At 44.7% G+C, this 9,920-nt stretch overlaps 1 protein-coding gene across 1 annotated transcript; it reads left to right on the top strand.

The window, feature by feature from the left end:
- Positions 1-3,232: 3,232 nt before the first annotated feature.
- Positions 3,233-9,897, top strand: ASB12 (ankyrin repeat and SOCS box containing 12). The gene is made up of 3 exons (XM_082445010.1): positions 3,233-3,355; positions 8,342-9,191; positions 9,621-9,897. Exons 2-3 carry the CDS (start codon positions 8,366-8,368, stop codon positions 9,752-9,754), a joined length of 960 nt encoding a protein of 319 aa, XP_082301136.1. The 5' UTR covers positions 3,233-3,355; positions 8,342-8,365; the 3' UTR covers positions 9,755-9,897.
- The last annotated feature ends 23 nt before the right edge of the window (positions 9,898-9,920 follow it).

Below are 9,920 nucleotides of genomic sequence, written 5' to 3'. Positions count from 1 at the left end.
TTTCTACCAAAATCTCATTAAGTTTTTTTTGGGGGGGGGGAGACATAGGCAAGCTTATTCTAAAAGGTATATTGAAAGTCATAGGCCCTAGTATAGCTAAAGGAATCCTGACATGGGAGAGTAAAGTGGGAGTAATCACTTTAGGGTTAGGGTTAGGGTTAGTGTTAGGGTTAGGGTTAGGGTAATCACTTTACTCAATAAGGCCTATGATATTACTAGAGTGATAAAGACCTGTGCACAGATGTTCATAGAAGCCTTATTCTTAATAGCCAAATACTACATACAATCCAGATGTCCTTCACTGGGTCAATGGTTAAAAAAATCATGGTACATACATACCACAAAAACAAAAACTTGATACAGGCAACAACTTGGATGAGTCCCAAGGGCATGCTGGATGAAAAAAAGCTACTTTCAAAAGTTATGGTTTCGGGACTTCCCTAGTGGTGCAGTGGTTAAGAATCCACCTGCCAATGCAGGGGACACAGGTTCGATCCCCGGTCCGGGAAGAGCCCACATGCCGCAGAGCAACTAAGCCTGTGCACCTCAACTACTGAGCCTGTTCTCTAGAGCCCGTGAGCCACAGCTACCAAGCTCATGTGCCACAACTACTGAAGCTTGCGCCTAGAGCCTGTGCTCCGCAATGAGAGATGCCACCTCAATGAGAAGCCCGTGCACCGCAATGAAGGGTAGCCCCAGCTCACTGCAACTAGAGAAAGCCTGCGTGCAGCAACGAAGACCCAACACAGCCAAAAATAAATAAAATTTTTTAAAAAAGTCAAATAGGGGCATGGAAAATATTTTTTTAAGAAAAGTATGGTTTCATTTATATAATTTTGAAATGCCCAAATTATAGAAATGGAAAAGAGATTAGATGTTGCCAGGGGTTAGGGACCAAGGAGGGAGAGTGAGAAAGGAGTGGATATGGCTATAAAAAGGAAATCTGAGGTATCCTTATTGTGATAGAACTATTCTGTATATTGTCTGTGGTGGTATATGCAAGAGCCTACTATGTGATAAAATTGTACAGAAGTAAACACACACACACACACACACACACACACACACATGACTACAGGTAAACCTTGGGAAATCTGAATAAGATAGGTGGATTGTATCAATGTCAATATCCTACTTGTGGCACTGCATTGTCTTGCAAAATTCTACTACTGGAGGAAATAGTAAAGTCTACAGGGGATCTCTGTATTATTTTTACAACTGTATGTTAATATACAATTATCTCCAAAATTTGCTATTAAAAAATCCTACTAATCTTTTTTTTCAAGAATAATACTGCATCATAATAGCTTGTTTATTGGCTGCTAATCAGGTTTGCATGAAACCTCATAATAAACAACTACAGGCCACTGGCTCAAACTGAGGTGAAGCAGATATGCTTTTTGATGTTTCTGATAGTCAGAGTCATTGATCACACTGAGACACACTTGACACTTTCCTAAGAAGTCATCTGACCTCCTGTGAACTACCTGGTGCTGTTAATGTGTAAGCAGGCTGCATGACCACTTCGTGAGTGTGGTAGACAAGACTTGGGAAGTGACTGGATAGATACCAGCTTGAAATAAATAGTTGAAGGAGCTGAGCTGTTTTCACTGAGATAAGGTGACATGAAGGATAAGATACCTGGGTTCAGATCCCTAGGGGGCTGTTTTGGGGCAAAGAAAGTAACTGTGTTCTCTGAGGTCCTAAGGGTAAATGAACATCGGATCAGCAGTTGACCTCAGGGATGCTTTATAGATGCAGATATAGGCTTAGCAGAAAGAAGGACTAACTGAGCTGTCCAATAATGAGATGTGTTACTTCTGGATGTAGAGAGTGTCCTATTATTGGAAGCATTTAAGCAGAAGTCATTGAACATCTCTCAGAAATGTGGAAATTTCCTTTCAATGTGCAGATTCTAACACCAAAGTAATCATGTAAAACAGGGCTGCCAGTGCTTTATCCCAACACATCTCTCATTCCCTCACTGGCTTTTCTTTTTTCCTGACTGGAACCTTCTCTTCCTTGATGACTGGAAGGGAAAGAAAGGGACTCTGAGGTCTTGGGATCAATGTTCTATATAGACTGGAATCTCTTTGCAGGAAAATTCAAGTTACTATTGGTTTTGGTGGATGTAGGGACATAGAACCCTGCAGTAACCCCCCAGACTAATCTGGGAGATTGACAAAGACACAAGATAACCATAGGCAACTTTTAGTTCTGGCATTTTTGCATTATGAGAAATACAGTTGTTTTCATGTCTGTTTTTCCTAATAAACTGTGAACTCTTTCAGGGATACTATATTTTACATTTCTTTGTGTTCTTCCTGCCTTTAGAACCTTACACATAGTGGCTTCTTGATAGTTTCTCCATAAAGTGTTTCTCAGACATGATCAGATGGTTTGTGATGTAGTTTGTATACCAAATGCTAGGCTGGCATTTCCTCCCAGAGAGAAGAAAGAGATGGCTTCCACTTTCTTTTTGGGTGACATCTAAAGTAGATAATGTGACTATTTCTAAAGGTAGCTCCCTACCACTTCCTTCATTTCATGGCAACCAGGGAGCTAAAACAATACATTTAAGACCTGAGATTTGACAAAGTTCCTAGTGCTGGACACATGAATCTGGTTTGATGCCTTAGGTGTGAGAAGAGTGGAGAGGCTGTGGGTATTTTCTTCAAGCTGAGCCTGGTAGGTTGGTGGACTGGGGAGGCATTTATAAATGATCAGGCCTTCTAAATTTTAGAAAACCTTGTTGATATATGTACCAGCATGGAGGTCTTTGCTTCCCACCATCCTCCTCACTCTTGGGAGTGGGGGCATTGGGGTGGGGGAAGGAGAGAGCAATGTGTTGCTGGTCCTTCAAAAAAGGAAAAAGGAAATCCAGAGTGGCTAAATAGGGAGAGAAAAAGAAGAGGCCTGGGCCAGAGGAAAGTGTGCTAAGGGAGAACAGGCCTTCTCAGGTCCCTTGATGAAAGGATGAGAACACTCACAGCACAGGAGTCTGGCCTTGTAGCCCATATGAATGGTGGGGAGGGGTACCCTAGGACACACTAGGAGCCTGAGTCCTGGCCCAGCTAGACACCTGCCTGACAGTCCTTCCAGGACTTCCCCGAGGATGGTCCTCCTCTCACTGGGATCTCTCCCAGTATGGCATTAGTAAGATAATACGGCCCTGGGAGGGAGGGTGGAGGGTAAATTAAAATTAGCCCTCTGGACCTGTTCAGCCAGCCTTTAGGCGGTGTTGTTAACAGTGGAAACTGAGAGCCCTGCCTGCACCAGCCCCCAGGGCAGTAGGGGGCTCCCCTTGGAGGGGCCACCAGGGCCCAATGCTTCGCAGAGGGGTAGGGGCAGCCCGGTGAGTACCTGGAGCCTAGGACGCGATGATGCTGTCAGGGACGAGTGAACCCTAAGGGCTGCCAGCCAGTGGACCTATGATCACCACCCTTAGTAGTCTGTTTCCACTGGGTCTGGTTTCTGGGGGTGCTTGGGAGGTTAGTGGGGAAACCTTCCCGCAGAGGGAAGGATGGTTTCCTACCGCATCTGTCCCAGGAAACTGTGTCTGTCTAGGCTCTGGGGTTCAAATGGGCCTACTTCTTGAGGGAAATTGCTGCGGTTATGCAATATAGGGAGGGTGAAGTTTTTGTCTTTGTGTCCCTGTGTAGTATTTGTGAGTCTGTGTGTGGATGCAGCAGGGTGGGCTCAGGGCAGAAGGGCAGAGCTCCTCAGTGTGTGTGGGGGGGCGGGGAAGATGAGTACTAAAAATAGTCTACTAATGCCTGGCAGACTATTCTAGGGCCCACTGAAACCAGCCACTCTCCCGTAGGAGTTCTTAACCTAGATTCACAGACCCCCCCCCCCAAGAGGGCCTTAGATAGAATTCAAAGGGTCCAAAAATACAGATGGGGCAAACAATCACCTTTATATCCCCCTAATCTCTAACTGAAATTTACCATTTCCTTCAAGGATGAATGCAGGCAGCAAATGGCAATAGTATTACTAGTTCCTGTAACTTGGTCACCAGAAGAAATCATAGATATTCCCTATCATATTACAGTTGTGGCAGAGATCTGGAAATGTCATTTATGCTCATAATCACTTAGAAATTATTAGTAGATCTTGTTATTTAACGTGTTAGTAAAGAACTTCTATTACTATATCATGCAGTTTTAAAAATATTTTGATAGCTGTATTTCAATATAATTGGTTTCCTTTAATTCTATATATTTTATATATTAAAAATCATTCTGAGAGGGGACCAGAGACTTAGCAAGATTGTCACAGGGGCCAATGCCACCAAAAAAGGGTTTAAAACCCCTGCACTTTGGGGATCAGGACGAGGATCCTTGCACAGAATGGTCACACATAGAAACTCTTAGATTAATAAACCACAGTATGGTGAGATTAAACAAAAGATGAGTTAGGTTTTCTTATCCTATCTAATGAGATAAGGCACAATTCACTCAAGTGCCCAAGGTAGCTGGGGTCATGCCTTGTTCTCCCTCTGGAGGCTCATAATATGGGCCCTGCTGTGGGTTCATAGTATGACCTTGGTGAGAGCTTCAGCATTTCCCTTCACACTCCCTTTCCTCTTCATTTCTCTGAACACCACTGCCCCAAATAAAATAGTAAGGAGAGAATCCCTACTGGCTGTCAGAAGAAATGATTTGTAAAGCAACCTTCTATGACTGAGATCCTGGAATCCAGTATGACCCTCAAACCTGAGGATCCTGAGAGCTACAATATGACTGCTTGAGGCAAGGGGGAGGGGTATGTGTTTATTTTTCAGGTGGCAGTAGAAAGAACAGGATGGGGAATAAGGAGACCTGGATTCTATTTCTGGCTCTGCTATTGCCCTGATGTAAAGCACCTGGCAAATCCCTTACCCTATTGGACTTCAGTTTCCTCATCCACAAAATGGGAATAATATTACCTATTCCACTACGTGAAATAGCTCTGAAAAGCACACGATTATAGATGTGTTCTGAGTTCTTGCTAATGAGACAACTGTCAATAACAGCCATGTGACCTTAGGAAAAAGTCTCTGCTCTCCTCTAAGCCTTGGTTTTCCCATCTCTAAATTGAGGAGATTAAAGTAAATAATTTATTATGTGCATTCCATCTCTGAAGTTATAGAGCTTTAACCTCAGGAGGGAGCAACAACCATAGAAATTAGAGACCTAAGTAATAATAAAAATCATAGTGAAAATAGTTACTGAGTACTACATACAGGTGGTATTCTAAACATTTAAGATGTATTGATATTAACTCATTTAATCCTAACAATAACCCTCTGAGGCAGATACTAGTATCATACTATCTTTACAGATGAAGAAATAGGCACAGAGAGATTAAATGATCTGCCATAGATCACACAACTACTAATTGGTAGAGTTGAGATTGAAGCAGAATCCTAGACCATGTTTTACTACTTCCATATATGGCTTCCCAATCTGCACTGGGGGCAAAACAGACCTATACAGAAGGACTTATGATATAGTGTGATGACTGCTATAGTACTATTAAGAGCAAAGACTCAAGGAACTAACCCATCAGAAGGACTTACATGTGACAGAAGGAAGCATGATGTATATCAACAGCCATCATTTCTCTTCCCTTATCAATGGATCTTGGGGTATAAGTAGAGGAGTGGTAGGAAATGAGGCTGGAGATATTGGCCAAGGTTTTCTCATGAAGGACCTGTGAGCCTGGCAAGGCATCTGGGCTATACTCTGAAAGAAAGGGGAGTGATTAAAAGGTTTAAAATATAAGATTGGTAGAGAGAAGATTTGTACTTTTAAATGATCACTTTAGCCAAAATGTGGAGAAATTATTGAAAAGATAAACTAGCTAGGAGACTACTACAACAGTTGATGCAAAAGATGATGGGGGTCTAGATAAAGCACTGGCAATCGGGTTGCCTATAGAGGCCTCTAGGAAGTAAAATCCTAGATTTGATGACCAATTAGATGCGAGTGGAACAATGAGATAAGAGGGCTGACATTAGTCTTGGGCGTTTGGTTTGGTTGACCAGTTGGATGATGAGGAACTGAGATGTGGATCTAGTTTGGTGATGGTGATAGTAGTAGTGGTGGTGTGATACTGCTGACTTTGAAGTACCTGAAAGAACTCAGTGAATACATACCTTTTGCTGAAGAGAGAGCTGGGGGACTTGGAGTGGTAGGCTTGAAATCATCCTGATAAAGGTGAGAGCTACAGCTCTAGAACAAGGAGAGAACAAGGGGAACAAAACTATTTCAGGGGAGAAAAATCAGAAGAGTGTGCTGGCCAGGAAGCCAAGGGAAGACTACATAGGAGGAAGTGGTCAGTGGAGACAGATGTCCCAGAAAAGTCAGAAAAGGAAAGAGCTGAGAAACAGCCAGGAGATTTAACCACAAGGATGAGTTTTAAAGAAATATCTCAGTGTGTGATTGAGGGTGGGTGGAGACAGAATGCAGAGGGTGGAATTGGAGGTGAGGAAATGGATGGTAGACAACTCTTTGGAGATGTTTGGTGAAAAAGAGAGAGAAGAAAAGAAAGGTAGCTAGAGTAGGACAAAGGACCACAGAAGTGTTTTGTTTCCAAAGATGATTGAGGGGGAGGAGCCAGTGGAGAGGTTGAAGGCACAGAGGAAGCTCACCTTTGAAGATCTAGTATATGGTAGCTTTCTTTCTCTTAACAGCCCCATGAGGCAGGGACTATCATTTCTGTCTTATAAACGAGGAAACTGAATGAGTGTAATCTCAGATATCAACATTATTCTATTTTAAAATCACGCTATGGAAATATCACCTGCATTCTGTTATTTGTCAGATTTACAGTACCTTTTTTTTCTTTAAATTTTAGCATTAAATAAAAATAAAATTGGGAGCACTGAAAAAAAAAAAGGAGGGAAGAGACTTTCCCAAAGCTTACTCAGATAGGAAATGGGGGTGCTGAGTTACAAACTTAGGTCTGCCTGATTTCTAAAATTATCTTCTTATAATTGCACCTCAAAAGTGAATAAATAAAACACCATATATGGAATTGATGCTGACTTGTGGCAGGGGGGCTAAAGTTGAGGGAGACCCCACCCACCCACCTCACAATTTATTCTATGAGGTGTGTATTTGAGGCCCCAGGCTAACAAAGAGGGGTGGAGGTGGACAATGAATAAAAGGAGGTTTGAAGCCCTGAGCCCAGGGCTGCAGGGTATGGGATAAGAGGGAGACTCAACCTCTGAAAACCCTACCAGCTTACCCTGATGACATTACCAACTGAGGTGGGTGACTTTGATTTTGGAGCATTAGGAACAGGACTAGAAATGCCAAGGGTTTAGGTTGAGTCAGCCATTAGGCCATGGGTGATTTTGTAGGGCCTGGGGATAATGAGGAGAGAAGAGTTGAGGGTTGAGGCAAGGCTCCAGGCTGGGTGGAACAGAGAGGATGGGAAAAGGCTCGACTCAGAGAGATTGGGAAACCATAGTTTCCAAAGAGATGCTGGCAATCAAAGGGATTCCTGGATTGAAATGGTCCTGGTGGAAAAACCAGTTGTCAACAGAGAGGAGGACTTGTCCTGGAAACCTCAACTATTTCCTACTATCTCTTTGACTATGTTTTACTTGAAGTCACCTTTTACTTTTACTTGTAATGTCACCTCTTTATTTAATCAGTGAATGCCATTCAACATCCATTTCCTGAGCAACCCTGTTGCCTGAAGCATGGGGCCTGAGTCTGAGGGGAGGTCACATATGAGGGGATGTGAAGAGGCTGAATCTCATCTAAAAGATTGAGAGGTAGAGTTGAGGGCCTGCCCCATGAGACTGATGTCAGAATGCTCAGGGATGACAGCTTGACACCACAAAACACCATTCTGTTGACCTAGCAACTACCAAACCAGAACCACCTCATTAGTCCACACATTCTGAACCAAGGAAGATGTATCTACCAACACCCCGGTCATGATGTAGGCTCTACTGGGAGTGGAGGAATAATAAGATGGAGACAGGAGTCCTCACCCTGGAGTTTACACACTGATGAAGCACAGATAAGTGGAAATGTGATGTGGAAGTTCATAGCTAAAGCCTAGTTGTAATCCTTTGGAATCCCTGAGCAGAGGAGGAGGAGATTAGGGAAGGTTTCCCAGAAGTAGGAGTTTGAAGGGAAGACAGAAGAGCATATGCAAAGGCACCAGGCTGTGAAATGGCCTGATCTATTTTGGCAGCCATCTCTGGGGTCTGAAATAAGATGGAGTAGGAGTTAGAAGCAGGGGACCCATGAGTAAAGAGCCTGATGTGAAAGATGGGGGGCAAGCATCCAGGCTTTTGATGGGAGCCCTCAGTCTCTGCTGCTTTTGTCATCCACAGATCTGGCATATCCTCCTGTTCATAATGAGAATAGTTCTGCTCCAATTAGCCAAGGTGAACCTCATGGACATCACCAAAATCTTCTCCCTCCTGCAGCCCGATAAGGAGGAGGAGGACACCGACACGGGGGAGAAGCAGGCTCTCAATCAAGCAGTGTACAACAACGACTCTTATACCTTGGACCAGCTTTTGCGCCAGGAGCGTTATAAACGATTCATCAACAGTAGAAGTGGCTGGGGCGTCCCTGGGACACCCTTGCGCTTGGCTGCTTCTTATGGCCACCTTAGCTGCTTGCAGGTCCTCCTGGCACATGGTGCTGATGTTGACAGCCTGGACGTCAAGGCACAGACACCACTTTTTACCGCCGTCAGTCATGGCCATCTGGACTGTGTGCGTGTGCTTTTGGAAGCTGGTGCTTGTCCTGGTGGTAGCATCTACAACAACTGCTCTCCTGTGCTCACAGCTGCCCGTGATGGTGCTGTTGCCATCCTGCAGGAGCTCCTGGGTCATGGTGCAGAGGTCAACGTCAAGGCAAAACTACCAGTCTGGGCATCAAACATAGCTTCATGTTCTGGCCCCCTCTATTTGGCTGCAGTCTACGGTCACCTTGATTGTTTCCGCCTGCTTTTGCTCCATGGGGCAGACCCTGATTACAACTGTACTGACCAGCACCTACTGACTCGAGTCCCACGGCCCTGCACCCTCCTCGAAATCTGCCTGCACCATAATTGTGAGCCAGAGTACATCCGGCTGTTAATTGATTTTGGTGCTAACATCTACCTTCCATCTCTCTCCCTGGACCTGAACTCACAATATGATAAAGGCACTGCATTGCTGCTACAGGCCCGAGGTGAGTGTCAGGCAGACCAGCTCTAATAGGTCTCCTGGCTTGGAGGGCCGAGGGCCCCAAATCACCCCCCAAGTTAATCCTTCTGGGATGAGTTGGAGAAAACACCATCTTCTTCCCTCTCCTGGGGCCCCAGTAGAGAAGAGGTTACAGATTCCTTTTTAGGGAAGGGATCACTAAGATGAGGTAGGGGATAGCACTAGCCCAGTTTCTCCTTCTGGCATCGCCCATGACTGTTTTGTGGCCTTGAACATGCCCTCTCTAGGCCTCAGTGTGTCCCCATTGGTACCATGCATTGAGGGCAGGGAGGGGACATTTCTTAGAAGGGAGAGAGCAATTAGGGCTGCAGTAGCCAGGGCAGGATGGATGTAAGCTTGGGTGGGAGAACTACACTGAGAATTGCTTCTCATGACCTGTTTTTCCTTCCTGTAGCCACTCCACGGTCACTACTATCACAGGCTCGTTTAGTTATCCGCAGAGCCCTGCGCCACGCCAGCCAGCCACAAGCCATCGACCAGCTGGATATTCCCCCTGTGTTGATTAGCTATCTTAAACACCAACTGTAACCTTGCAGCCTGCCCAGAAACACACAATGCCTCCAAAAAACCACCTGGGGACCCAGGTAGCTTGAGGGCACTACAGCTCTACCCACTCGCCTGAAGCTGCTCTCCTGTATTATCCTCCACAATAAAATCCTCAACAAAATAAATCCTGGGGGCTGTTGTGTTGGTG

The sequence above is a fragment of the Balaenoptera physalus genome (genome assembly GCF_965194825.1).
Source record: "Balaenoptera physalus genome assembly, chromosome: X".
Classification (NCBI taxonomy): domain Eukaryota; kingdom Metazoa; phylum Chordata; class Mammalia; order Artiodactyla; family Balaenopteridae; genus Balaenoptera; species Balaenoptera physalus.
The sequence above is the reverse complement of the archived record's forward strand: the minus strand, read 5'-3'. Positions and strand labels throughout refer to the sequence as shown.

What these genes read in the sequence shown, in the direction of transcription:
- ASB12 (XM_082445010.1), top strand. Translation starts at nt 8,366, where the DNA reads ATGAGAATAGTTCTGCTCCAATTAGCCAAGGTGAACCTCATGGACATC. An exon ending in ATTGCTGCTACAGGCCCGAG is followed by an intron (nt 9,192 to 9,620) that starts GTGAGTGTCAGG and finishes TCCTTCCTGTAG; the next exon opens with CCACTCCACGGTCACTACTA.